The sequence below is a fragment of the Amaranthus tricolor genome, chromosome 2, assembly GCF_026212465.1.
Source record: "Amaranthus tricolor cultivar Red isolate AtriRed21 chromosome 2, ASM2621246v1, whole genome shotgun sequence".
NCBI classification, from domain to species: Eukaryota; Viridiplantae; Streptophyta; class Magnoliopsida; order Caryophyllales; family Amaranthaceae; genus Amaranthus; species Amaranthus tricolor.
In genome coordinates this window covers 8,136,679-8,164,179 of record NC_080048.1, presented here as the reverse complement: position 1 = coordinate 8,164,179, position 27,501 = coordinate 8,136,679, and the positions used below count along the sequence as shown (strand labels likewise).

At 34.8% G+C, this 27,501-nt stretch overlaps 2 protein-coding genes across 4 annotated transcripts; one reads left to right on the top strand and one right to left on the bottom strand.

Moving 5' to 3' along the window:
• The first annotated feature begins 831 nt into the window (after window positions 1-831).
• On the top strand, window positions 832-8,064 carry LOC130804368 (hydroxyproline O-galactosyltransferase GALT3). Of its 3 annotated transcripts, none has more exons than XM_057668784.1 (7): window positions 832-2,318; window positions 2,802-3,031; window positions 3,161-3,445; window positions 3,620-3,748; window positions 5,188-5,364; window positions 5,445-5,552; window positions 7,242-8,063. In XM_057668784.1, exons 1-7 carry the CDS (start codon window positions 1,523-1,525, stop codon window positions 7,446-7,448), a joined length of 1,932 nt encoding a protein of 643 aa, XP_057524767.1. In that variant the 5' UTR covers window positions 832-1,522; the 3' UTR covers window positions 7,449-8,063. The 3 variants fall into 3 exon arrangements, with proteins under 3 accessions (XP_057524767.1, XP_057524775.1, XP_057524783.1); XM_057668792.1 differs by having other exon boundaries at window positions 843-2,318; window positions 3,164-3,445; window positions 7,242-8,064; XM_057668800.1 differs by having other exon boundaries at window positions 844-2,318; window positions 3,167-3,445.
• A 297-nt stretch (window positions 8,065-8,361) lies between these two features.
• On the bottom strand, window positions 8,362-17,852 carry LOC130804390 (dihydrolipoyl dehydrogenase, mitochondrial-like). The gene is made up of 2 exons (XM_057668811.1): window positions 17,467-17,852; window positions 8,362-9,844 (listed from the first exon to the last, which is right to left on the bottom strand). The coding sequence occupies exons 1-2, from the start codon at window positions 17,740-17,742 to the stop codon at window positions 8,594-8,596; spliced, it is 1,527 nt and encodes a 508-aa protein (XP_057524794.1). The 5' UTR covers window positions 17,743-17,852; the 3' UTR covers window positions 8,362-8,593.
• Window positions 17,853-27,501: the final 9,649 nt, after the last annotated feature.

The window sequence follows — 27,501 nt, the reverse complement described above, 5'->3', positions numbered from 1 at the left end:
TTTTAATATTTTAATAATATTTATGATCTCCACATGTTTTTCTCTATCATCATTTTAACATTTTTATGTTGTTTATAGTCTCTATACGTTTCTCACTAACTGTTTAAATATTTTTTAATAGTCGTGCTCTCTATATTTTTTCAACGTACTTTATTTTAATGCTCTTTATGATCCTCGTTTTCCTCCATTAACTTTATTATTTAATAAAAATAATATATCTACAATTTAAAGTATTTTAGTTTTCTTAATTACATTGAACATTCCGTTTGAGAACAATGTAAAAAAAGTACAGAGTACTTCTTCCTATCATTTATATACTTATTTATTTATATGTAGATTATAAGGAAAGCTTAAAAAAAGGAAATTAAAAACAAACAGTTTCTCTCCCGTGAGACGGTCTTAGCTTTGCAATTGGCCTAGACTCAATAATTTTTCTAAAAATATTCTAACATACTAATTTTAAGACCTAAAATGGCAATTTTAAGACTTAAAAATTCAATTTTAAGACTTAAAAAGTCAATTTTAAAGTTTAATACTTACTTTAATGTTTGAATCATCTTATTTTAAAGTTGAAATGAAAATTTAATATCTTGTAATTGGTTTTTAATGTCTTAAAATTAATTTTTTAAGTATTGAAATTGATCTTTAAATCTCAAAACTATCAAAATTTCATAACTTAAAATATCAATTTCAAATCCTTAAAATTAGGTTTTTAAATCTTTAAATTAGTCTTTTTACTCTTAAAATTAAAATCAACATTTTAATTTATAAAATTAGTAAAATAATGTATATAATTAAAACGGCACTGATACCGTCTCACCCAAGTTTTTGCGAAAAACAAAATACTAGTATAAGAAGCAAGATCACAACCGAAACATGGTAAGTGTAAAGACTAGTTTGATAGAGTATTTCCGAATTCTGAGTTTTGCCCAGTTTCTGGTCTCGAACAAGTCTGGAAGATTGAAAATTTCATGTTTTCATACCTGATTTTATAGCTCAAATACCCACTTCAAATTCTTACTCTTTACTGGTGCCTGATGGTATGTCTATTCATATTTCATTGATTTAAGTTATGTACACTACCATATTTTATAGCTCAAGTAGACAACTACCCACTTGAAGAAATTGAAGCAAATCTCATCAATGCCCACTACCACAGTACTCAATTTCTGAGCTTTTTTAGATATTGTTTATGTTCACTGATATAGTGATATAAGTGTATTGTGCTTAATTTTAAGAATTAAAGAACATTGTTAATGTTAATTGGGTCATACAATACTTATCTTCTGTTTTCTATGCCCATTTGAAGATTCAATTCAATTTTCTATATGGGGTTCTTTTGTTTGGGCTTGTAGATTTACAGTTATTGTATTTTGAATTTTCTGTCTTAAAAATTTTTCTATTTTTTTGGAATTTGTTGCTCTCTATTAAGATCATGGATTGAAAAACCCTAAAAGCTTGATGGGTTGTCTTGTTAATAGTAATAGAAGTGGTTTTTGTTGAGTGAAACAATTTTTAGAGGATGAAAAGGTGGTCTGGTGGAACCCTAATTTTAATATTATCTTCCATTTTGGTGGTGAGGTACACTTACTTTAATACTCAACCATCAAAGCCTGTTAAGCAATCAACATATGATTTCTTTAGAAACCATCCTACTAATGATTTACAAAAACCCGGAATCACTTCGATTGCGATACCTTCTAAAAAGAATGGGACAGTAGCAGTAAAGGTTAAAGAGAAGCCTGGTCTAATTGATGTTGAAGGACTTAGTGAATTGTATAGTTCGGTTAATACATCTGGAGATGATTTGAAAACCTTTGCGACTTGGCCTCACTTACGCCCGGTCTTGTTAAGGTCAGATGGGTTGCCTGAAACAAGTAAAGGTGTGAAAGAGGCTTCCGTTGCTTGGAGGGAGTTAGTGTCGGTTATAAAGAGGGAGAAAACGTCGAAAATTGTTGCGGATGGTGGCAATGTTAATAGCACTAATGAAATTAAGTGCCCTTTTAGTGTTAGTACTTTTGATGAGCCTGTGAATAGTAGTAGGAGACATCTTGAGCTCCCATGTGGTTTGATAGAAGACTCTTCTGTTACTTGGATTGGTATTCCTAATGGTAAGAATAGAAGCTTCCAGATTGAAGTTGAGAGTGCAGGATTTCAACATGAGCGAAAACCCCCGATTATATTGCATTATAATGTCTATCTGCCAGAGGAAAATAGTACTCAAAATTCTGTAATTGTTCAAAATACATGGACTAATGAAGGTGGCTGGGGAAAGGAAGAAAAATGCCCGAGTGGAAAGTCAACTAGATATTTCCAAGGTTAGTTTCTAAGAATATGTTCATAAATTGATCTGCATTTCTAAAGTTTATATGGTTTGACATTGACTTGTACGCTATCCAACAAAAGAAAAAAAAATCTCTTGTGTATATTGCATACTATTTACACTTTTTTTTGGAAATTAGGGGGTAGACTAGAGAATAGGCACGAGGAAGGGGGAACGAGAATTAATCTTTCATGTAGGTGGTGAGCATCCAACCCGTGTCACAAGGGTGAAAGAGAAAATCTCCAACCACTAGGCTCATTCATGATTCTCACTATTTATCATCATCATCATCATACCCAATATCCCGCTCGAAAGCAGGGACTGGATTCTCACTATTTATACTTAGAAAAAAACTGAACCACTTAATAGCTTAGGATGATGGCACTGGATTCTGGAGTACTGGACTATTCCATAAGCCCTCCACACTCTTGTGTTAAAAAGTAGTTTATATCTTAATTCTGATAATTACTATTGGCAGTTGATGGACTGGCTAGTTGTTATGAACAACTTATCAGAACTGCTATGGAAGAAAACAAGAGCAACCCAGTTAGTGACAAGCAGATTAACAGTTCCTTGGCACATGTTCATGTCAGAGCTAATTTTCCATTTAGTGAAGGAAGCCCTTTTACTGCTACATTGTGGGCTGGTTCGGAAGGATTTCACATGACTGTCAATGGAAGGCATCAAACTTCCTTTAAATATAGAGATGTGAGTTTCTTCTTATATATAAACACAAGCTTTTAGTAAATTTACAATTTAAGGACATATAACCTATGTGCATTATTATCCGTGGCTCATAGTGATAAAGCAAGTAACAGAAATTACTGTTTTGAATAGAAGCAGAACCTGGAGCCTTGGCTAGTTAACAAGGTCAGAATAACCGGTGGTGTGAGCGTCTTGTCGGGCTTAGCCAAAGATCTCCCTGTATCCGAAGATATGGATATAATTGTTGATGTTGATCAACTCAAAGCTCCACCGTTGTTAAAAAGAAGAATTTTTTTGCTTGTTGGAGTTTTTTCTTTTGGAAACAACTTTGAACGTAGAATGGCGCTAAGAAGGTCTTGGATGCAATATGAAGCTGTGCGCTCAGGCAGTGTAGCTGTTCGCTTTCTTATTGCTTTTGTAAGTAACTAAGTTACCATCCGCTCCCTCATTTCGCTACATTTACTTTAAAAGGTTCTTAACTGAAAATTGCAATGTAGCAATAAGTGGGGCAAAGAATATATTTTAAGCAATAAAATCTCTATTAAGTTAATGAAATTCATATTAACTGCAAATCTGCTTCTGAATGTGCAGCACAAGAATGCAGAAGTAAATCTTGACCTGTGGAAAGAAGCTCAAGCATATGGAGACATTCAACTGATGCCTTTTGTGGACTATTACAGCTTGATCAGCTTGAAAACGATCGCTGTTTGCATTCTCGGGGTAGGTAGCTGCTAATGTACATTTCTATAATAAAGATATTCTTCAATTAATAATATCTGATAGACTGATACCATATCGGATTTGGAAAATCTTGCCCATCTAGCCACTATATGCTTTCACCTGCTTGTGATTATATACATTTACTTTTTTTAGTGCTGTTGGAGTCTGTTATTGCTTGATTGAATACTAATCTAGTAGAATAGTGCTGCTTCCAATGATACTTATCTTAAGGTACCATGTAAATTGAGTTGAAGATCATCCTGTTATGGTGGCTAAATTATCATTTGGACTTTATTACATAGGGTATTTAATTGTGAGATGACACCAAGGGCCCTAGATTGCATGAGCTGTGCTAGTCTTTACGGGTGTGTTCGTTTACATCTCAGTTTATCATAGTGCATATTATACGGCCAAAACTAACAAAGTTGTCTGACTATTATGAAACAACAACATTTCATTAACCTAATGCATTTAGTGGCTCCTACTTCGACAGGATTTGGGGATCAGACATACCAACCTTACCCTTGTTAGTGAAAATGAGGAGGTTGTTTCACACTAACCTTTAGTAGTAAACATCATCTGTATCTTCACATAAATCACATAAATAAGAAGTGCACGTTATTTAGTGAGTTGTTTTGACGTAGTCCATTATAATCCAAAATCAAAGAATTACAATTCCTTGGCCGATTGTTGTGAAATATAGAAAAAAAAAAGTTGAAAAATAATTTCTTTTCGGCCATAAAAAAGAGAAAAGAAAAAAGATGAGAGCTTTAGTGTACATGGTACATATTTAGATCCAAATTGGATTATTAGGCTGAGGCATCAGAATATACAAATAAACATAGACGTCAGGGTTCAGCTGTTTATTGGACGTCCATTCTCTCTAAAACTATGAGAATTGGATGAATAAGTTAAGAGAGGTAGTGGACAAACATGGTTTGTCATATGATAGTGGTATTAGTCTAAATCAGTATTTTTGGATCCTTGACCCCCCATTTTTTTATATGAGCGACGTCTGCTTGTATATTTTACGCTTCTTTATTGCTTACCAAAAATGGGTATTGGTCTAAATTAGAGTAGATGTTAAGATTGCTAAATGACGGACATGACGGCTTGTTTGGCTTCTAGGAAGCAATTCCTGAAGGTCTTTTTTTGGGGGTTATCTTCCTTGCTTCCTGCCTCATTTTTAATATCTGCAAATTAATCGTCCTGACAAGAGCATCTTAACTAGGAAGACTCGTCTTTTGACAATTGTGGCAAATAATGACGTTCCTACCTCATACTTGGTAAAGGGAGAAACTAAATGAAGTTATTCTTGCTATAGGAGAACCTGTCTTGCTATTAAACTCAGATTTTACATGAGAACTGGGATTGATAATTCATCTAGATATGAATTTTTTTAACGGATTTTAGCATTTACAGTCTTGTCTGATATGCAGACTAAGATTCTTCCTGCGAAGTATATAATGAAAACAGATGATGATGCTTTTGTGAGAATTGATGAAGTGCTTTCAAGTCTCAAAGGGAAGGCTACGAGTGGTGTACTGTATGGTCTCATAGCGTTTCAGTCGTCCCCTCACAGGGATAAAGAGAGCAAGTGGTTTGTTAGTGAAGAGGTATCATTCTTCTTTGAAATTTTTTCAAGTTTAATTTGCAGTGGCATTTATGCATTACCTGACAAAGGTCCGTTTCACAGGAATGGCCGAAAGATTCATATCCACCGTGGGCTCACGGTCCAGGTTATATAGTTTCTCGGGATATTGCAAAATTTATTGTACTTGGTCATCAGGAAAGAGATCTCAAGGTAATTGATTTAATTAATGACATTTAGAGGTGTTGAAAACAGACCGGATGATCCGACATTTATCCGATCTTGTAACTGAACTCAATATGACCCAACTCTAAAAATGGATTATCAATTATGTTAAACCAACAGGACACAAGACCCGATTTTAAACCAACCCGAAATATTTGACCCCAAATCCACCTGATGACCCGAATGAACACCTCTAATGACATTATGTAAAAGCTAAAACGCAGTTTATATGATAAAGGAAAATTAAAACCAAACAAAAATAGAAGGGGGTAGGTGTGGGTGGGTTCAGAAATTAGTGTTTCTACCTTCCTTGCTTGTTTATTTTTCATGTTCTAAGATTTTTCTATTGAAAGGGACAGCATAAATTTACAGCCTGACTTTGTGATAGTTATATGCTGGAACATCTAATTTTTTAAATTAGCGTTTCTACCTTCTATGCCTGTTTATTTTTCATGTTATTCTTGACATAATTTTGACCATGGGAAATTCCTTTGCAATCTTTTGCATTTGAGACTTGCAAAGTCATTTATTAAAAAGGATCTAAGTTCTATCTATAAGACGACAACAACAACATTCCATTACCCCAATGTCATTAAGTGACTCCTACCTAGGGAGGGATCTGGGGGGTCGAATGTACGTAACCTTACCTTGTTAGTGATAACACTAACAAAGAGGTGGTTTCCTGTTGACCCAAACATCATGTGCAGCTTCACATAAATAAGTGCGCATGATATAATGAGTCATTTTACTATAGTCCATTATAATTCGAAACCATAGAGCTATAAATCTTTGGTCCATCGAAATAAGGGACATTCCTTCTATAAGATGATGATATATAAATACTCATTAGATTTAAGTTTTCCTCTCTTTTAACTTAGAAAAAAATATGCCAAATACTACCATATCATTTGACCTACATCTTTTTTTGGGTAAAAAATCTTTAGTAATTCCAACTTTGATGCCTTGACATTAACGTATTGTTAACATTATGCACTTACATTATGTTTGAATGGAGGAAAATGAGGGAAAGGAAGGGGAAGAATTTAGAGGGATGAGAGATCATCTGTTTGGATTATAAAATGAGAGGGGAGGGATTTGAAGGGATTGGATGGATGATTTTTTTGTTAAGGTATTAATCTTTTCAAAGTTTGAAAGATTTGAAGGGAAAATTCTCATCTCCCTTCCTTTTTCTTCCCTTCCCTTCAAAATAAACACTCCTTTTTATTTCTCTTGCCTTCCTTTCCCTCCCCTCCTTTCCCCATCCTTTCTTTTCTTTTCTCTCCGATGCTGTTATCCAAAAATAGTGTTAAGATTTTAACTTCCTTATTTGACACCAAAGGACTGAAAATTAGTAAACTATCTTGTACTACTCTGCAATAAGCAAACATTGATAATAATTTCTGAAGATTTTTTAGATTTTTTAGATTTTTTATTGGTCTGTTCGGCAAATATATTTATTTGTCCGTTTGCTTGACATCAGCAGCTGTTGCTTTCCTCGTTATGAAGTTTTCTTAATTGAACTGCTGTTTGATTAATGTTCTTAGAGGCTAATCGGTTAGAAACACGCCTGATTTTAACTGTAGGTGTCTGAGAGTAATCAACACCATACATAATCCTAACCGCGTCTATGAACATTTTTAACTCGTTTTCATGTTCTTAAGTTTATGGCCATTTCAGCTATTCAAGTTAGAGGATGTTGCTATGGGCATTTGGATCGAGAAATACAAGAACACTGGCAAGGATGTGAAGTACATCAGTGATGATCGTTTTCACAATACCGGATGTGAGATGGATTACATCCTTGCACATTATCAAAACCCGAGAAAGGTGCTATGCTTATGGGAGAAGTTGCAAAAGGAACACATACCGGCCTGTTGTGAATAGATTATGAAACAAATCCACTTTCCTACATTGTGAGACACTTTTGATTCCAGTTTTGATTTGCTTGCTTTTTTTTGGTGCGAAGTTCATTAGCCAACATCCCTAGGCATCTGCATATTGCATACTCGTATTTAATAACATTCATCTTGTAACAAATCGAGATTAAACTTGAACAACTTTAGTTTCATTCATATTGGTACAACAAAAATGCCAAAGTCTTAATCCAAACAAGTTGGGGTCAGCTAATGACCATGGGATGTAACTAGGTTTGAGTGAGTTGGTTGTTACAAAGCTACTGCTCACCCTCCTCCTAAGGACCGGAAATGAGCGATGAGCATTCACTGGCGAAGTTTTGTGCAATTTGTCCTCATGAGAAATTTATGTATGTAGTTGTGTTTTGTATGATTTGTTTTGCACAGATCTGAGATTACCTGTGTCATTGTGTTCTACCAATGAAAGTTCTGATAAAAAATATTACTCCATTAAATGTTATGATTTTAGTGTTTGATGGCATATAAAAAATATTAATTGTAATGATTAAAAAGAAGATTATATTATTTCATTAATATAACTATTTTCATACCGACTCTACTCTATAGTGGTAATATAATCAATTTTTTACAATATTTATCTAAATGTAATATTATTATTATATCCTTTAATACACTTCTAATTGAAAATTTTGTAAATGATTTCCATCGAGTTTTAAATTCATTTTTTATAATATGTCAAGAAATTCGTGCTAGTTATAAACACTAACACTAACGATCAAATTTGTACATTGACATGTGTGAAAACACAAATTGAAAGTTAGTGAAATGGATGGAGTATTATTTTGGAGGGAATATTTCGGAGGGTTTACTTTGCAAAAGACAATTACTTGTGTCTTCAATTATGATGTGAATAAACAAGGTAATAATTTGAATTTCAATTATTAGCATATTTAAAAAATGAAGTGTGAAAACTATTTGGAGACAATGCATCAACGCAAAAACTCTCAAATCGCTCACATTAATTAACTGATAACTATTGAGAATCGTATCGACAAACATGTACCAGAGCAGAGGATTGTCGTCTTTTAATGCCGCAAAGGCATGAAAAATCTTGGGATTTAAAATATGGGGTCACAATGACAGGTATCTTGAAATCTAAATGTGAATGGGTTTGTCATATGTGGCCATCGCAGCTTCCTTCACAGCCTCGCTCATGGTTGGGTGTGCATGGCATGTACGCGCGATATCCTCACTTGAAGCACCGTAGTGCATTGCTAGAACAGTCTCGTGGATGAGTTCCCCAGCATTAGGGGCCATAATGTGAACACCGAGAATTTTGTCAGTCTCCTTCTCAGCCAAGATCTTGACTAGTCCTTCGGCATTATCAATTGCCTTGGCCCTACTGTTTGCCATGAATGGGAATTTACCCACTCGGTATGGAACACCAAGCGTTTTCACCTGCTCCTCCGTTTTCCCTACAGAAGCTACCTCAGGGTGAGTGTAGACAACTCCCGGGACTAAATCATAGTCCACATGTCCTTCCTTTCCTGCAATGAACTCAACACAGGCCACACCATCTTCCTCTGCCTTGTGGGCCAACATAGGACCTGGGATCACATCCCCGATAGCATACACTCCAGGAACATTAGTGGCAAAACGCTCGTTGACCAAAATCCGACCACCCTTGTCCATTTCTACTCCAAGGCTTTCAAGCCCAAGCCCAGCAGTGAATGGGACCCTACCGGCAGAAACAAGAACCACATCAGCTTCGAGAATAGTCTGCTCACCACCAGCTGCAGGCTCAACAGTCAGCTTAACACCATCCCCAGAGGTATCTACACCAACAACCTTGGTCTTCAGTTTGAATTTCATACCTTGTTTCTCAAGGGAACGCTGAAATTGCCTACGAACTTCACCGTCCATGGTAGGAACAATTTCTGGAGCAAATTCTACAACAGTAACCTCTGAACCGATTCGACCCCAAACTGAACCCATCTCAAGGCCAATATAGCCAGCACCTATAACCACAAGTCTCTTGGGAATTTCTTTTAGAGCCAAAGCTCCGGTTGATGATACAATCTTCTGTTCGTCAATTGGAACTCCAGGTAGAGACTTTACATCAGACCCAGTAGCAATAATTATGTGTTTGCCTTTAACAGCAGTGTTTCCACCATCAATAGTGTCCACAGAAACTTCAGAAGGAGACATGAGCTTCCCATAACCTTTCACATAGTTTACTTTGTTCTTCTTGAACAAACCCTCAATACCTTTAGTCAAACTACCCACAGCTTTATCTTTCTGGGCCATCATGGCAGGCAAATCAACCTCAACCGAAGAAAACTTCACACCATGGGCAGCAAAAGCATGTTTTGCTTCATGGTACATGTGAGAAGAATGAAGAAGTGCCTGTAAGTACCAAGACCACAACACAAAGTCTAAGGCAAGCATAGAGAATTTGTTTTGCAGACAAGAAAAAATTCAATTAGACGAGGGTGAATAAAGATTATGTTTCATTGATCAACATGGACTCTAAGAAGAATGTTGTATCAAGCAACTAATTATATTATATCTCAAGAAAAACAAGCTTGAAAAGTTTTCAACAATCAAGCTGTATACAGGATGTGACTTTCGAGGATGACAGGTTTGCTATATATACACCCTTAAGTCAAACTTTCCCTTCTAATATGTCTAAACCATAGGTCTATCAACCTCCTCACATGAACAAAACAAAGGACTACTAAAGGCACAAAGATATAAATTAAAGTTTCGATACAAAAGAAAGTTGCTACACCAACAGTAATATTAGAAAAATAATACACCATAAAAAATTTCTTTCCATTCACTCAGCATATATATAATGCAACACATTACATATATACAACACAAACAGAAAAAATCATGGATCTACTGAATCACAACATATAAGCTAAGTAATGAAATAATCACTGGCACAGATTAATAGCCCAAGAATAGAGTTCCTAGAGTAACTGAGATCAACCAGGTGATAACATGATGTCAACACATTTTCTTTCCTTTTTTGGTACAAAGCTTTCATTGAGAACATTTTTCAAGATGTTGAGTATAAAGAGATCAAGGAAGAGAAGGAGCCTAGGTGCGGAGACAGAAAAAAAACATAAAGATCTTGTTCGTCCTACAGGTTCAAGATGTTTTTGCCAAGAGTACAGCCAACTAGATCAAGAAAATGGACTAACATAACAAATAGCAGCTCAAAGCAACTAAAAATTTCGGCTAGAATAAGGAGCTTGTAATTAAATTCATTGCTTATAAGAACGAAGCATAAACTTTCTGTAAAAATGATCCAAAATACAAGCCCATAGCCCAATATCGTATTAGATGAAATGATCAAGGCATATTGGTAGAGGCCAAATTTGAAATCAATTTACAAATTACAAAATTCATAAAAGACAACATTCCACATAACATCAATATAACCGAAAAAGATGACATTATATTGCCCAAAAAAGGGAGCATAATCCTCAAAAAAGGATTATTGTGAGTGTCATTGTGACTTGAATGCACCATTAAGTGTCTTAATAGAGTGCATTAAGAAGAGAATTACGATGGGTGTTTAAGTGTGTTTAAAGTGGAGTTAAAGTGTGTGTTTAAGTGGAAGTTAATGAATGAAGTTATGGATTTATTGAAGTGTGACTTAAACATGAAATGATGGTAATTAAGCATGATGAATGTACTTAGAGAGAGTTCATAATTCCAAGAATCTAATCATGTATAATGTGCTCAAACAAGGTACAATGGATATGTCACTTGCCTTGAACGAGGCATAAGATCGGTAGCCGTCAGAAGGTGAAGGAACAGAGTGCTCGAAGGAGCGTTAATAGTGCTTGAACGAGCACCCAGAAGGCAGCAGGCAGTAGCTTAATAGTGAAGCTGTTCAAACGAGCACCCCAGGGGGCATATGATGCTTTCTTTTGGTCGTTTGGCATTCTTAGAGCTGTTATATGTTATTTATTCATAGCATAAAGTATGAATACTCATTGATGTATTAGTCTCAATAAATAGAGAGGTCATATGCTCATTGTAATCATCCACAAAATAACCCCTAAGCCTAAACACATAGCTTTAATCATTCTTATTTTCAATTTTAATACTTCATTGTAAGAGTTCTTGAAACTTCATTATTTTAGTATAAACAAGATACTAACACACCTTCGAGAACATAGCCTACATTGGGTGAACCTCGTGAATACTTATATTCTTTGTTTGCATTTTGATTCCTTCAAACATTGCCAAATTCATTGAAAGTATAAGTTGTTCATCAAGGTATTTCATACCTTCGATCTTGGTGATATTACAGTTTGAGTTTTATATCTTAGACTTTTATCTGGCTCTAATTTCAATTGACATCAGAGCCAAGTCGTTTCTACGTTGATTTAGAAGTCATTTGTTGGTGGAATTTGTCAACAATGACACTAGACATAGAGAAGTCTGATAGGAGTGTTAAATTTGGGTTATGACAAGTCAAGATAAAAGCCATTTTGATCCAAAATGGTGTGCAAAAAGCAATCGACGGTGTGGAGAAAATGCCCGAGGGCGTGAGTGAAGCAAGATGGGAAGAGATTAATACCAAAGGGATATGGGAGAAATTGGAGCCACTCTACATGGCCAAGAATGTCACCAATAGACTACTCTTGAAGAATAGACTCTACAATTTAAACCATTGAAACCTCACCTTAATAAGTTTACTCAATCGTTATAGATTCACAAAACATTGAGGTAAAGCTTGATGATGAGGACTTGACTATTTATTTGCTTTGTTCACTACCTCTATCTTAGAAGCATTTTAGAGAGATTATACTTTATGGTAGACACAACTTGAGTAGTGATGATGTGAAAAATTCCTTAACTCAAATGGATTTGATTGATTCACAATTGTCACACAAAGCACCAGATGGCTCGAATAATGGTTCGTTTGCAAGGGGGAGTTCATTTGAGAAAGGTTCCACTACTAGGAGCGGAAAACAAGGGCAAGAGAAGGTCAAAGTCAATGGGCCTAACAAAAATATGACTTGCAACTGTGTAAGATTAAAGGCCATATAAAGTAAGATTGTTGGAGGTGAAAGAAGAAGAAACCAATGATGAGAGGTCGAGAGATGGAACTAGCAATGCCGACGCTAGTCACGTTAATTATAGTGATAATTGTGGTGTCTTGGTAGCCACACATGGGTACAAAAATAGTGAAGAGTGTATTCTTGACTCGGGTTGTTTATTTCATATGGCACCCAACAAGAGTTTTTTCTCTACATATGAGAGTGTAGATAGGGGAAACTTGACCATGAGAAACAATACCACTTGTAAGGTGGTCGGAGTTAAGAGTGTGTAAATGAGGATGTTTGATGGTATGGTGAGAACATTGTCCGATGTGAGGCATGTTTCGAGGTTGAAGATAAATCTCATTTCCTTGGGTACCTTAGATAAGATCGAGTGTAGAATCACTTGTGAAGGTTGAGTTATGAAGGTTGCTAGAGAGTCACTAATAGTGACGAAGGAGAAGATAAATGAGAGTTTGTATGCTCTTGAAGGCTCAACTATCTCCGGCTCAACAAATGTTTCCACAAACACAATGTCCGATCATGATACAAAACCTTGGCATTTGAAACTTGGTCACATGGGTAAAAGAAGGTAATGTCCGATCATGATACAAAACTTTGGCATTTGAAACTTGGTCACATGGGTAAAAGAAGGTATGTATGAACTTTCTAAACAAGGTCTATTTGTGGCAAGTTTGGAAATCTTGGGTATTGTAAACAATGTGTTAATGGTAAACACAAGAGAGTGAGTTTCAAACCGACCATACACAACACCAAGGAAATTCTTGACGATATTCATTTCGATTTGTGGGGGCCTTCAAGAAAGCCCTCACTTGGTGGTTGTAAACTTGTAATCACCTATTAACATTTATTGATGATTTCTCAAGAAAAGCTTGGTATTACTTAATTAAACATAAAAATGAAGAATTTCATGTTTTCTTGGATTGGAAGAAAATAATAGAGAAAAAGACCATAGGAGCATCAAGACCTTGCGAACCAATAATGATATTGAATTTTTTGATAGAAAATTTCTTCAATATTGTGTTAAGGAAGGCATTGTGCACATAGAACTTGTGCGGGAAGGCCATAATAAAATGGTGTTGCAGAGCGCTTGAATAAGACATTATTGGAGAGGACACGTTGCATGCTAAACCTAGCAAAATTGGGGAAGCATTTTCATGTTATTTGATGAATCGCTTACCTCATACCGCCTTCAAATTTAAGTAACCACAAGAAGTGTGGTACAACACTCCAGTAAACTATTCTAATCTAAGAGTCTTTGATCATCTGACTCACTCATATTAGTGTAAATGATGGGAAGTTAGAATCTAAGACTAGAAAATGCATTTTTGTGGGATATGGAGCGGGTGTAAAGGGGTAGTGTGAAGAGTAAAAAAGAATATTTACTTCTAAAGATGTTGTATCTGATGAAAAAAGCATGTTAGTCTCTAGTGTAGAAAGACCCTTAAATAATGATGTTGTAATTCCAATTGATACACAAGAGGAGATTCAATCTTCCAATGATGAAGAAAAAAAAGATGATGATGTTCAACAAAATCTCATCCTTTGTCCACTACAAGGTAAAAGAGGAAGATCGTGACTCCAAGAAGGTACATTAAAAAGTGCGATTATGTTGCATATGCTCTCAATATTGCTAGTGAAGTCAAAGGGTTGAATGAACCAAATACGTACAGAGAGACTATAACCTCAAATGACTCAAGCAAGTGGTTGATAGCCATGAAACAAGAGATGGAGTCTCTTGCCAAGAATGAAACTTGGGATATCATTGAAGCACCAAAGAAAAAGAAGATTGTTGGGTGCAAGTGGATATTCAAGAGGAAGGGAGGTCCTTCTAATGTGTTACCCCCATCTACAAAGCTCGGGTAATTATTAAGGGATACTCTCAAATTGAAGAAGTTGATTTTCATAAGGTATTCTCACCGGTGGTGAAGCAATCTTTTATAAGGGCACTACTAGGTTTGGTGGCGATGGAGGACTTAGAATTATATCAATTGGATGTAAAACGGCGTTTCTTCATGGTGATTTGGAAGAAGAAATTTTCAAGAAGCTAATGGAAAGTTTTGAGGCCGCCGGTAAAGGCTGACGCGTGTAGATTGAAAAGATCATTGTGTGGGTTGAAACAATCGCCAAGGCTATGGTACAAGAGGTTCGAATCTTTTATGATTACACATGATTTTACTAGAAGTTCTTATGATAGTTGTGTTTATCTTAAAAAAACGTAAAATGGTTCTTTGTTGTATTAACTCTTGTAATGTTGATGATATGTTGGTAGCATGTGATACTTTGTTTGAGGTGGAGAACTTGAAAGAATTGCTTTCAAGTGAATTTGACATGAAGGATCTTGGTGAAGCCAAGAAGATACTTGGGATGGAAATCATGAGAGACCAGACTAAGGGTGTCATATACCTTAGTCAAAGAGATATATTGAGAAGGTTGTGCAAAGCTTCTCCATTAGTGATGCTAAAGTGTGTCTACTCCTCTTGCCTCTCATTTCATATTGTCCAAGAAGTTATGTCCACAAACAAAGGAGGAAGAAGAGTAAATGGTATGAATCCTTTACACTAGTGCCGTTGGTAGGTGTCATGTATGCTATGATATGTTCTAAGCCCGATATTGCTCATGCATTAACTTAGATGAGTAGACATGTGTCTAATCCGGGTAAGGGATATTGGGAGGCACTAAAGTGATTGTTGAGATATTTAAGAAGTACTTCTAATATAAGTCTCATGTACGAGAAACATTCAAGCGGGCTAACCGGGTTTTGTGACTTGGACTATGGTGGTGATTTGGATGCTAGAAAGTCTACTTTGGGATTTGCCTTTACATTGGGCAGATCAGTGATGAGTTGGCAATGATCACTCCAAGATGTGATTGCTTTATCAACATCCGAAGCGGAGTACATCGTTGTTGCCGAATCATTCAAAGAAGCAAAGTGGTTTAAAGATCTAGGTTGTGAGATGTGCAACAAGGTGTGTTCAATACGTGTTTATTGTGATAGTCAAAGTGCAATTCATTTGGCTAAAAATCAAAATAAATTTTATAGAAGGTCCAAACACATTGATATTAAATATAACTTTATCCGAGATGAAGTTGAGCACAAAAGAGTGGATTAGTGAAAATTGATAACAAAGAAAACCCAGCTGTAATGATGACAAAGCCAATGCCTACCAACAAATTCAATTTGTATGTGGACTTGGTTGGTCAAGCTCCTTGCTTGATGCCTTTTTGGGGCAGGTTTGGTGTGTAAGTTAATTATGTATTGTTTATGCTTGTAAGACGAAGTATATTGGAGATTGCTTTGACTTGAGTTCACTCAAGTCAAGGTGGAGATTGTTAAGAGTTATTGTGACTAGATTGCACATTATGTCTCTTAATGGAGTGCATTGAGATGAGAATTCTGATGGTTGTTTAAATGTGTTTGAAGTGGAGTTAAAGTGTGTGTTTAAGTGTAAGTTAATGCATGAAGTTATGAATATATTAAAGTGTGACTTAAACATGAGTGTAATGATGGTAATTAAGCATGATGAATGTACTTAATGAGAGAGTACATAAGTTCAAGAATCCCATCTTGTATGATGTGCTCGAGCAAGGCACAATGGGTATGTCACTTGCCTTGAACGAGGCATGAGATCAAGGTAAAGGAACAGAGTGCTCGAACGAGCACGCAGTAGCTTCGCAATGAAGCAGCTCAAACGAACACATCCTTGGTTCGAACAAGTAGAGGGCATAGGATGCTTTCTTTTGGTCGTTTAGATTTCTTGGACCTTTCTTGGAGCTGTTATATGTTGCTTATTCATAGCTTTAAGTATGGGCACTCATTAATGTATTAGTCTCTATAAATAGAGAGCTCATATGCTCATTAAAATCATCCACAAAATAACCCCAAAAGCCTAAATACATAGCCTTAATCTTTCTAATTCTCAATTGTAATGCTTCATTGTAAAAGTTCTTGGAACTCCATTATTTTAGTATAAACAAATACTACACACCTCAAAGGACGTAACCTATATTGTGTGAACCTCGTAAATACTTGTGTTCTTTGTTTGAATTTTAATTCCTTCAAACATTGTGATATTCATTGAAAGTATAATTTGTTTTTCAAGGTACTTCATACCTTCATCTTGATGATATTAAAATTTGAGTTTTAAAACTTAGACTCTAATCTAGCTCTTATTTTAATTAGTGATACCCCCTTCTTACCCTTTATTGTCAATAAACTTAACACTTATTTGAGGATGACACTTTGAAAGTAAAGGATGGGGTTTAGTAGTGAAGTATGGATTTTCTTTTCCTTCGTTTGGATTGAAAAATGAGGAGGGCTCCTTCACATTTTGTAATACCAAAATCTCTAAGATTGGTGAAATTTAAAAGTAAAACGCTTCACTCTTCCCTCTCTTCCCTTCCCTTTTATCTATCCAAACATACTGTAAGTCAATATTCTAGAGCAATGGTATCTTCCATATCAAAAAATGGCAAGCCGATAAGAATTCAAATTTTCAAGCAATATACACAAACACCATATCAAAATTCTAGAACAAGATTAACACGTACGGACAGTCTGAAACAAGTAAAGAAAGATCAATTCTTTTATTCCCCACTTATCTCAATTAATAAGAAACCAAACCAACAGATAAAAAGGCTATTTTCACTGTTCTCTCAGTAGAAAACAGCAGATAAACAATCAAGGGAGTACAGCAGCAGCTTAAAAAAAGCTAAGCTATAACCAACTGAAGTTTTCTGCATCAAAAAAAATACCACAAAAGCTATACATGTAAGTAGTCAATACGAAAACAAACATCCATTAACATATAGCCAAATCTGTACTTAAGCAATTCAAACGACGTTATAAACATAATAAATTTAAGACGAACTTCTAAAAATCGATTAGCCAAAAACCCTATAAAAAAATCATAATCCATCGTGAAAGAAGAATTGGATTACCTTAGAAGGAATACAACCAACGTTAAGGCAAGTACCACCAAGTGTACCACGTTTCTCAACGCAAGTAGTTTTAAGGCCAAGTTGAGCTGCTTTAATGGCGGCGACATAACCACCAGGGCCACCACCGATGACGACAACATCATTTTCATCGGATGCAGAAGAGAAGTAACGAGAGAAGGTAGAGAGAGAAAGTGTATAGCGAATAGAATCGGTAGAGTTGCAAAGGTTTCTGGAAATCAGGGTTGATTTTCTTCTGGCAATGCTGGACATGGCCATTGTTGAAAAGTAGGTGGAAATGGAAGAAGGAAAAAGAATGAAAGGAAATGTGTTACTGTTACTCCTATTGGTATTTGAGGGGTTTGGCAATAGGGAGTTGAGGGTGGGATTGGAATTTTGGGTAAAATATTCTTACTCCGTTTCGAATTGTTATATTATGTTTTTATACATTATTTATCGTTCAAGTTTATTTTGTGTATTGTGGTCAATCTGTAAGAAATATATAGTCAAATGAGATTTTGTTTAAATCGTTTAATGATATTCTTTCATAATATTAACTTTTTATGATTTGTAAATGTGCATATTTAATATATAAATGATCAAAATAACACATTGGATTACGTAAAAAGTCAAATGTAGCAAATATAATGGAACAGAGAAAGTATAAAGTTTTCTGTTTGTCTGAGAGAAGTGGAAATTGATAAAGGTTGGGGATTGAGACTTAGGAAAGGAGAAGTGTCACAAAAAAGTCTTGAGAGGAGGATGGTAATTTGAGTTGAGACTTGAGCAAATATAATATTAGCTCGTCAAACCGTCTCATGTTGAGACGACTTAAAAACAAGAAGCTTATAAGATATTTAACCCATGTATGAGACGTGTCTCACGGTGAGACCGTTTCATACATGTATTTATGAATATTAAAAAGATATTTTCACAAAGTTAAGAAAAGAAAAGATTTATAAGAACAACTTTGTAAATTTAATTAATTTTTATCTAATTATTTATATATTTTAATTATTTGCCAAATAAAAACATGAGATATTTATTTTTGAAGTTTTGATTTAAGTCATATACTAAAATCTTATTCCAAGCTTAACTATAATCTCTTAATTCTCATTTTCATTTGCGACTATTTGTTGTTTTTATAAGGGAGTTGGTGTATTTAGATTTGATGAGGTGATTGATATTTTTTTTCTTTTGGAGATGTGAGGTGATAATAATGAGATAAAAGCAAGTAATTTTTTGCGGCGGTTAAGAGATGACATTTGGGAGTGGGACTACACAAAACTTAGTGACGATCTCTATCAAAGATGTTGTTTAATGGTACACCGTACTCTTAAAGAGTGATGCTCAAACTTAGTGACTATATCTATCAAATATGTTTTTTGTCTTCAATAATTCTTCCGTGAGAGGGTCTCATCTGTTAGACAGTTTCATGTTATATTAAGCTTAATAGCCTATTTAGCAAAATAAAAGAAAATAATTGTTGTTCTTCACAAATTGTTGTAAGAGATGGTCTCTCTAAGAAATACATTGGATATATAGGCTAAATGACCCAATTAATACAAATTAAAGAGAAAATAAGGATGTGGGCTTCTTTTTTTGTGATCGTCTCTTTGAGAGACAATCTCTCACATCACAAGGGTAGTTGTTCTTCTTTAGTTCTTCCTCATCACACCAATCCTCCTTTCTTCTCAATCGTCTTCTTTGATCGTCTATGTGTATTTTCATTTGCTGATTATACAAGATAGAATTATTTTCATAGTATTAAAATTTTAATTTGTGGATGTGCCTGGGATAGCTATAGTTTGGTACTAAAGACAATAATGATAATGATGAAAACAAATAAGGTGATGGAGATGATGAAATGTCTCCAATTGATGTGCTTACTTTTGTCTCCATCTCCATGTAACACTACAACTTCTAACTTGTTTTCCATGACATCAACAACTATGTCATTTAATTGGATACATTTCAATTATATATATGTAGCAATTATACAAGTATTAGATTAGGCAATTTAAGCTTTGAAATTGACATTTAAAGTTTGAAATTGGCTATTTAAAGCTTGTAGTTGACATTTTAAGGTTTGAAATACCAAATTAAACTTAAGTATTAGAGTAAGCAATTTAAGCGTTGAAATTGACATTTTAAGAATTAAATTGACAATTTAAGGCTTGGTGTTGGCATTTTAAGTTTTAGAGTAGGCAATGTAATTATTGGAATAATAGAAATTTTAAGACATAAAAAGGCCTTTAAAACTTCATAGTAGAAAGTTAAACTTAATCCTTTTAGAAAATGAATGTTAAGGCTTGAAATTGTCATTTTAAGCCTTGACACTTTATTCCTTAGAATAGCCGTTAAAAACTTTAAAGTAGGACGTTAAATTTTAATCTTTATAAAAAGAAGGAAGGTTAAGGCTTTAAATGAGAATTTTAATCATTAGAATAGACATTTAAGCCTTTTTTTTAGAGATTTAAACTTTGAAGTAGGATATTAAATTTAATCCTTTTAAAAAAGAATGTTAAGGTTTTTTAATCCTTGAAATAGACATTTTCGGCCCGTTTGGTTGATGGTAATGAAGTAATGGGAATGAAATGTTGTAATGACAATAGTAATGAAGGAATGGATATGAGAATTGGTAATGAAGATTCTTTTGTTTGGTGTGCATGACTAAAGAATGGTAATGGAAGATAATATTCCATTGATTGCATTTGGTTGTTAGTAATAAAAAATGGTAATGACTCTTAGTTTCATTATTGTATATTTGTATCTAAAAACATTATTGTATCTAAATTATTGTATCTAATAATTCTTTTTTTAATAATAATATTTTTTTGGATAATTACATACATTACCTTTTTTTCTTCATTATTTTTTTCTTCAGCTCAAAATAACATTACCTTATTTTATTACCACAGTAATACTTCATTACCATTACCGCCTAATACCATGTTGTTTGATGGTAATGAAAATGGCCATTTTTGGTAATTTCATTACCTTATTTTATTACCATCCATTACCATTGAAGGCATCCAAACAACCAAAATTTTCATTACTTAATTTTATTACCATTACCACCCTCTAATACCATGTACCAAACGGGCCGTTTAAGTTTTTGAGTATACTCCCTTTATTTTCATTTTTTCTTTCTATTTATTTTTTTTGCAGATCCCAATGTAAATTTAAAAGTTAAATAATTTTATTGTGAGTTTTTAAAATTCTAAAAAGTTAATATTTAATGTAACATTTGAGAAATTAAAATTGAAAATTTAAAACAAATATTAGTATGAGAATTATTTTGGGTTGACTAAAATAAATAAATGTGAGCTAAGATAATAAAATAAATATTTGGCCTATTCCTTACTTTTCGCAATTAATATTTAATTTTATTCCTTTATTATTTTCCCTATTTCTATATACTAGAAACCAAAAATCAAATTTTAAGTAATCATCTTCTCCTCAAAAACCCCTCCTCCTTCTTCCAGTTCCTCGTGATTCCTGTGAAGCCTTGAAGCAACTTCCTCCCTCTCCTTGCGACAGAACCGGGCAGCCATCAAACCCCACCTTCTTCCTCTTCTTCTTCCTCTCGCTAAAACTCAAAAGCAAAAACTGCATTCGTATGTCCTTCCCTTCTTGTTGTGCCATTTTTTGTTCATTAAGTTCCGATTTACACGTTTGATGATGTCTTGCCTTCTCCTCTGCCTTGATTCTTGAAGAATACAGAAGCAAACAACGAATCTGTCCTCAAGAAACTCAAATCAAGTGCAGCAGCCATGGCTGCCTTCTTCAGCTCAATTCTCTGAACAACACAACAGCAATATTCCTTCTTGCCTTCGATTTTTTTTGGGATGAGTTATCCCACATCGATAAATTGAAAATGGTGTGCACGCTTTATAAGCTATTAGAGACCTTCTTCCCATTGCCATATGGTTTTGGGATGGTATATATCTCCTTGGCTTATGAAGTGTGTGCACTTGTGTCCCCCCGTTAATATGCTGGCATTCACAATAAGTCCAGCCTAATTTAACAATTTTTGAAGAAATAAGGGGTAATTGGGTTCCCTTTGATTGCCGGGGCATGGAATTTGAAGCAAACAATCAACTTCTTGTTCTTCCTTTGAAATAGGCGCCCAATTCTTCCTACAAATTATGGTAATTGTTTTATCTATTCAATTCTTTTGTAAAGCTTAGAATTCTATACATACACCCCTCTTTTCCTATTAGTTGTATTCCATCTTATCATCCATGAATCTTTATACATGAAAATCAATGTATTAATCCAAGATTCGTTTATTAAGCTTGTTTTAGTTGTATTTGGCCGAATTAAGACTAGTAGCAAGTTGTTTAATATTGAGATGTTGAATTATTGTTCGAAATTATGAGTTTTATGGCAAATAATTGAATAAATTGATGCTCTTGGATGAAATACTATATGCTTGTGAACTTGTGGATTGGAGAGAGAATACTTATCCTTGTGTGTTTACAATATGTAAATTTGGACAAACTAGGATTTAATTGGTAAGACGATGAATGTTAGGAGTAAATTCGTTGAATCTTGATGATTTGAATGTTAGGAGTGAATTCGTTGAATCTTGATGATTTATGTGTAGTTGTGAGGATTGGGATATGAATGTTGTCATTGATAGAATATGGATGATGTGAAATCCTTGTGTGAATTAGGAGTCTTTTGGAAATTAATAATTATAGGATGAAATGATTGGGTCTTACTTACTAGATAGTCGACGTTCTTTGATGGATTCTTAGATTCTTTTGAATATTCTTCGTTTTGGGTTATATGAAAATATTGTGTTTAATTGAAGATATAAATAGTATTATGGAGAAGAGTAATCTATAAAAAAATATAAATTAGTCTAGGGCATGATTATAATGTTTTGAGGATGCATTAAGGGCTGAGTAACTTCCTTAATTTTTAGACATGTTAAAACATGAGTCTTGATTAAACTTCGGTTTTAAGGGAGATGTAATAAGTTATATGTTAGTATAGTAGTATCGAATGCTCTCTAATGATGTTGTGATCTTGTTATGCTTCAGGAGATGATATCATCGAAGAACCCTTCTAGTTGTTAGCTGGATTCATTACCTTGAAGCGACATTATCGGTGAGTAGTAGCAGTCCCTTAAAGGGTCTGATCAGATTACATTCTTGAAAATAAACTTTTTACTAAAGCTCTTTTGAGATTGAAAATTGTTGAGACAAATGTTGTTATGACTGCTTATGTTGATATTATGATATGGTCAATGGATCGGGCTTGCTAGCTGGTCATTGACGGAGTTGAGGAACATTGTTCCCTACTCCCTATTTTTTAGGCGAGTTGTCATTCAGATATTGACTAGCTTTACCCGAGAGCGACATAGTCATAGAGCTATGGGGCACCTCTCAAACTAAACTCCCTGTGCGCACACAGATCTAGGAAACTGATGTTGCTTTTAAACCTTTGTTTGGAAATTACTGTGTTTGTTGTTTTGGATTGTTACTTCTCATTCAATTTCAACTGACTCCCTGTTGTTTCCATCTTTTAGATTGATTATAGATCGATTATAGATCGGTAGCAGCAGGGAACGAAGAGATATCAAAGGTGATGAGAGAGCACTAGCAGATCTCTTTGATCGAGGATTTGATCGCTTGCGTGAGTTAGATTAGTTGGTTGTAGAATTGTGTAATAGAATTGACTTTGTAGTTTTGAGTACCCATATACTTTGATGTTTTGTTGGTTTGGATCTTGTATAGTTGTTGAGATTGAGGCTAGCTATCACAAATGAGGATTTGGATATTTGTGATTCGATTTTATAGAACATTATGTTGAATTGGACTTCATTTTTTTTGGGTTTATGAATACATGACGACTTCTCTTACTTAGTTTAAAAGTAAGTCGGGTTGTTACATTTAGAAAGTACTCCCTCCATTCCTTAAAGAAGTTCCCACTCTCTATTTTTAAGGTGTTTCATTTGTTGTTCCCATAAGAATTCTTTCATTTATACCATAAATTTTGGACCAAAATAATCGTACTCATCTTCATTTTAATATTTTAATAATGCTTATGGTCTCCTTATATCTTTCACTAACTTTGTTTTACCATATTTATATTTCTTACGGTCCTCACAACCTCGTGAGCTCTAAGTACGGGATGATCCTTTCATCGATCACCCACAGAATGGAATCTGGATGCCTAGTGCCTAACGTGTCTGTATCGGACACCTATGAATATAGACATATAAATTAGTTAATTGTATGTTATCATAACTGAAATGCAAATCATTACTATCGTACACCTAACCTGGGCATCCCAAAGAGGAATGCTCCTGTGATCCTGCTGCATAGTTAACACACTAGGGTCTAGGGGTCCTAGAGCTGCTGGATCCATCTCCTTTACTACTGTGTTCGTAGTAACTTTAGTTAATATTACTATTATGTAATTATGTATCAAACATTTGTGTTGTAAGTTTAACATTATTATATATGTTATAGAGTATCATACTAGTATAATATATATAGTATATTACTTAGAGTTACAGGTTCTAGTGTTGTGACCTTTACTCCCACAACGATGACAAATATTTCGTTTCTTTTTTCCCTCATCCATTTCGTTGGTAATTCTCTTAGAGTTAGGCCTCCCTTTACCACGAATTTGATCGGGATCATGTCTAAGTTCAAATCCCGTGTATTGAGGCCATGACCTCTTATCGATCATTGGCATAAAGTAATGTTCATATGTACTTGCATAACTTTGAGAAGTATAGCACGGATCCACAAACCGCTCATATGAAAGGTGTCGTTTGATGCAAAAAGCAAGTACATGTGAACAGGGTAGGTGATAAATTTCAAGTTTGTTACATGTGCACTTCATTTGATTCAAGTCCACATGTTGAATCTTACCCCCTTTGGACGATCCTCTATTTCCCCTCCCAGTCTTATGTCATGGAAATTTGCCTTCTCGGTGTTTCTATTGATAATCTTGGTGGCATACGATGTATACATGTGTCCTCCAAGTAACCATGCACTAGCACGTTCACGTCTTTGAACAAAATAATCGTTCACCTAATAGAAGGTGAATCCAACAAGTGTTGTCAAAGGTAAGAAACGTACACCTTTCATCACATAGTTGAAAACTTCAGCTAAGTTCGTGTTAGTAGCGCCATACCTATGACCTCTATCATGACACAACGACCACTTAGACATCTCACCCACGTCATCAATCCAGAAAATTGCCTCTCGTTTTGTAGTCCTGATTGCCTTTAAGCCATTTATTACCTTAACTTGTTGTCTTTGCTCAGCAGTTCTACCAAACAACTTCTTCAGCTGAACATTACCCATAGCACGATTAAAGTTGCTAAGAAAATGACGTAAACAAAACCTATGATAGGCATTAGGTGGTTGCCACTCCGGCTCTTCCATAGTTGCTAAAATACCCGTGTGTCTATCAGAAATAACGTATAAACCCATCCTCTGTGTAACATGCCTACGAATACAAACCATGAACCACGACCATGCACCTATAAACTCTTTCTCTACCAAGGCAAACACTAATGGAAAGATTCCCTTATCACCATCTTGGGCAATGACAGTCAATAAGGTATGACGATACTTATCATACAAGTGTGCGCCGTCAATGGCGATAAGAGGTCTACAATGATTGAAGCCTTCAATGCAAGGTTTAAAGGCCCAAAAGACACGTTGGAAGGTCCTAATATTAGGTCGCACATATACTCCAGTGTCATTATCTTCCTTAAAAACCACTCAAGTACTACGCCCGGGTTGGAATGTTGCAAAGCGTCTAAAAAGCGCGGAAGGAGTAAGTAAGAACCTACCCAAGTTCCATTTATGGACAAAAACGCTTGTTTCTTAGCACACCACGCTCGCTTATAATTCACTTCCACACCAAAACGATCTTTAACCATCTGCCGTACGATAGATACCTTAATAGATGGGTCTTTAGCAACATAATTTCTAATGACATTGTTAATGACAGAAGATGTCAAGTGAATGTGTCTAGCCGAAACAGTGTCACTACCCAAAACACAAGACCCATGCTTACCCTTATACGTAACAATACGCCATAAAGATAAATATGAATCGAGCGTAGCTCTAAGTCTCCACGAACAGCCCCGCTTACACTTCAAGGTAAGGACAGTTTGGTTAAAGGTCTCCGTTCTATACTCCACATTTCTACGAATATGATACACTTTGATAGCTTCCAACAACGCTTCCTTACTATCAAACATCATACCCTTCTCCAACTCCCCTTCTTCGGTGTAAGTGGTATCACAAGCCCAAGTCCTTCAGGAGTTGTCCTCTTCATACTCGTCTAGTGGTGGACATAGGGCATAAGGTGTAGGAGGAATGATTGTAGGAATGTTGCCTAGGGTCATGTCATTTGCTAGCGCATCCTCATCGACATCCACATCCACATCCACATCATCCTCAAAAGGATTGTCAATGAGCTCAATACTGTCATTTCCATCATCCCAAGGTCCTATCTCATCACTTTCTCCTAAGTTAACCATTGAATCAATTGGAACTTGATTCGTCGGGGGTTGAGAAAAAGTACGCGATGCGGAAGGAACGAAGGAATTTACAGTTTCCTAAGTTGATATAGGCATATGGGTAGGAGTAGGAGTAGGATTAGAAGCAACTACACTCTCCAAGGGTACTTTTTCTACGTATAACTCCAAAGAGGGAATTTGGGTGGACTTTGAATGCTCCCACATAGCATCTATAGCCTCATCATCCTCAATAGGAAAGACTAGCAATTCTCCACTCATGTCATACTTAAAGCTTATATTTAGGGTACTTCTAGTGGGGTCCAATCCAACCTTAGAACATATAAAGCATTTAAACTGATTCAAATCCATGTTCGAGTTGCATGCAAACAACCTACGTCTTCCCCCAACATAATAAACTTTGCCACTACTTTCTCAAATACAACTATTCTAAAAAAAATACTATAATGACGCGAAATGATGCCATTTCTGCATGAATACAAACAAAATCAACATCATCATCAACTTCATGCCCATACAATTTCATTATATTCATTTGATTATCATCTTTTTGGTCTACAAATTAATAAAGTAGATAATGTAACTAAGTTCATATATATATATAATGCACATAAATTTCAAATAATAAATCAATTCACGAGTTCATAAATGATATTTCTAATACCAACATAACATTTCTAATAGTATATAATGTACATCAAATTCAACTAATTTATTATGCTCATCAACAACAATACTTGAAAAAACAACAAAAAGCTATGAAAACAATTAAACATTACCTTGAATAGTTATGGATGATTAAGAAGAGTCTTGATTTAAGAACTAGTAACCTACATTTGAGAAAATAACCCAATTTCATCAAAACCCTAAAAAACGATATATATACTAAAAAAACGCATAAAAGTTTACTTTTGTGCAAGTTAGAGTATCCCAGACTAATTTTGAAGTGTCAAATTGAAAGAGTATCCCAATCTAGTCTAATAGTGGTTTTAGAAGGAGAATGTCGAGTAGTATAAGGTAGAGTTTTGAAAATTAGGGAAAATGAGAACGAAGAAGTTGTTCTGCGTATTTGTGGAGCATGCTGTTCGCAGTTACAGGTCAAAAAAAGTCAAAGTGCTGTTCGCAGTTAGTAACTACAAACAACTATTTTGTTTTTTTACTAACTGCGAACAGCTCTAAACCACAGGTTTGGGATTTTCACGCTTACTTTTGAAAATAAGTTGAAACTTATCTTATTTCGTTCATTTTGTTGTTAAATTGTCTTAATCATTTCAAATTTTCTTTAGTTGAGGAATGAGGGTAAGTGTTCTTAGAATGGGCCAAACTCACCGATTATAATTGCTATTATATTTATAGCCCAATTTGATAATAGGAGGTTATTGTAAAATTTTGAAAAATGTTTAAATTGAACTTTTTATATAGAGAATAAGTTGAAATTATTTTGATGAATTCACATTTCTATTGTAAATATAGTTTGAACATAATCGTTTACTAAATATTTTGTTAAATTATTTTAT

Bases quoted from the DNA above. Each gene is read 5' to 3' on its own strand.
- LOC130804390 (XM_057668811.1), bottom strand. From the start codon at position 17,742: ATGGCCATGTCCAGCATTGCCAGAAGAAAATCAACCCTGATTTCCAGA. The intron at 9,845-17,466 runs GTAATCCAATTC...TGGTACTTACAG, and splicing joins TTGGTTGTATTCCTTCTAAG to GCACTTCTTCATTCTTCTCA.
- LOC130804368 (XM_057668784.1), top strand. From the start codon at position 1,523: ATGAAAAGGTGGTCTGGTGGAACCCTAATTTTAATATTATCTTCCATT. The intron at 3,032-3,160 runs GTGAGTTTCTTC...TGTTTTGAATAG, and splicing joins CTTCCTTTAAATATAGAGAT to AAGCAGAACCTGGAGCCTTG. The intron at 3,446-3,619 runs GTAAGTAACTAA...CTGAATGTGCAG, and splicing joins TTCGCTTTCTTATTGCTTTT to CACAAGAATGCAGAAGTAAA.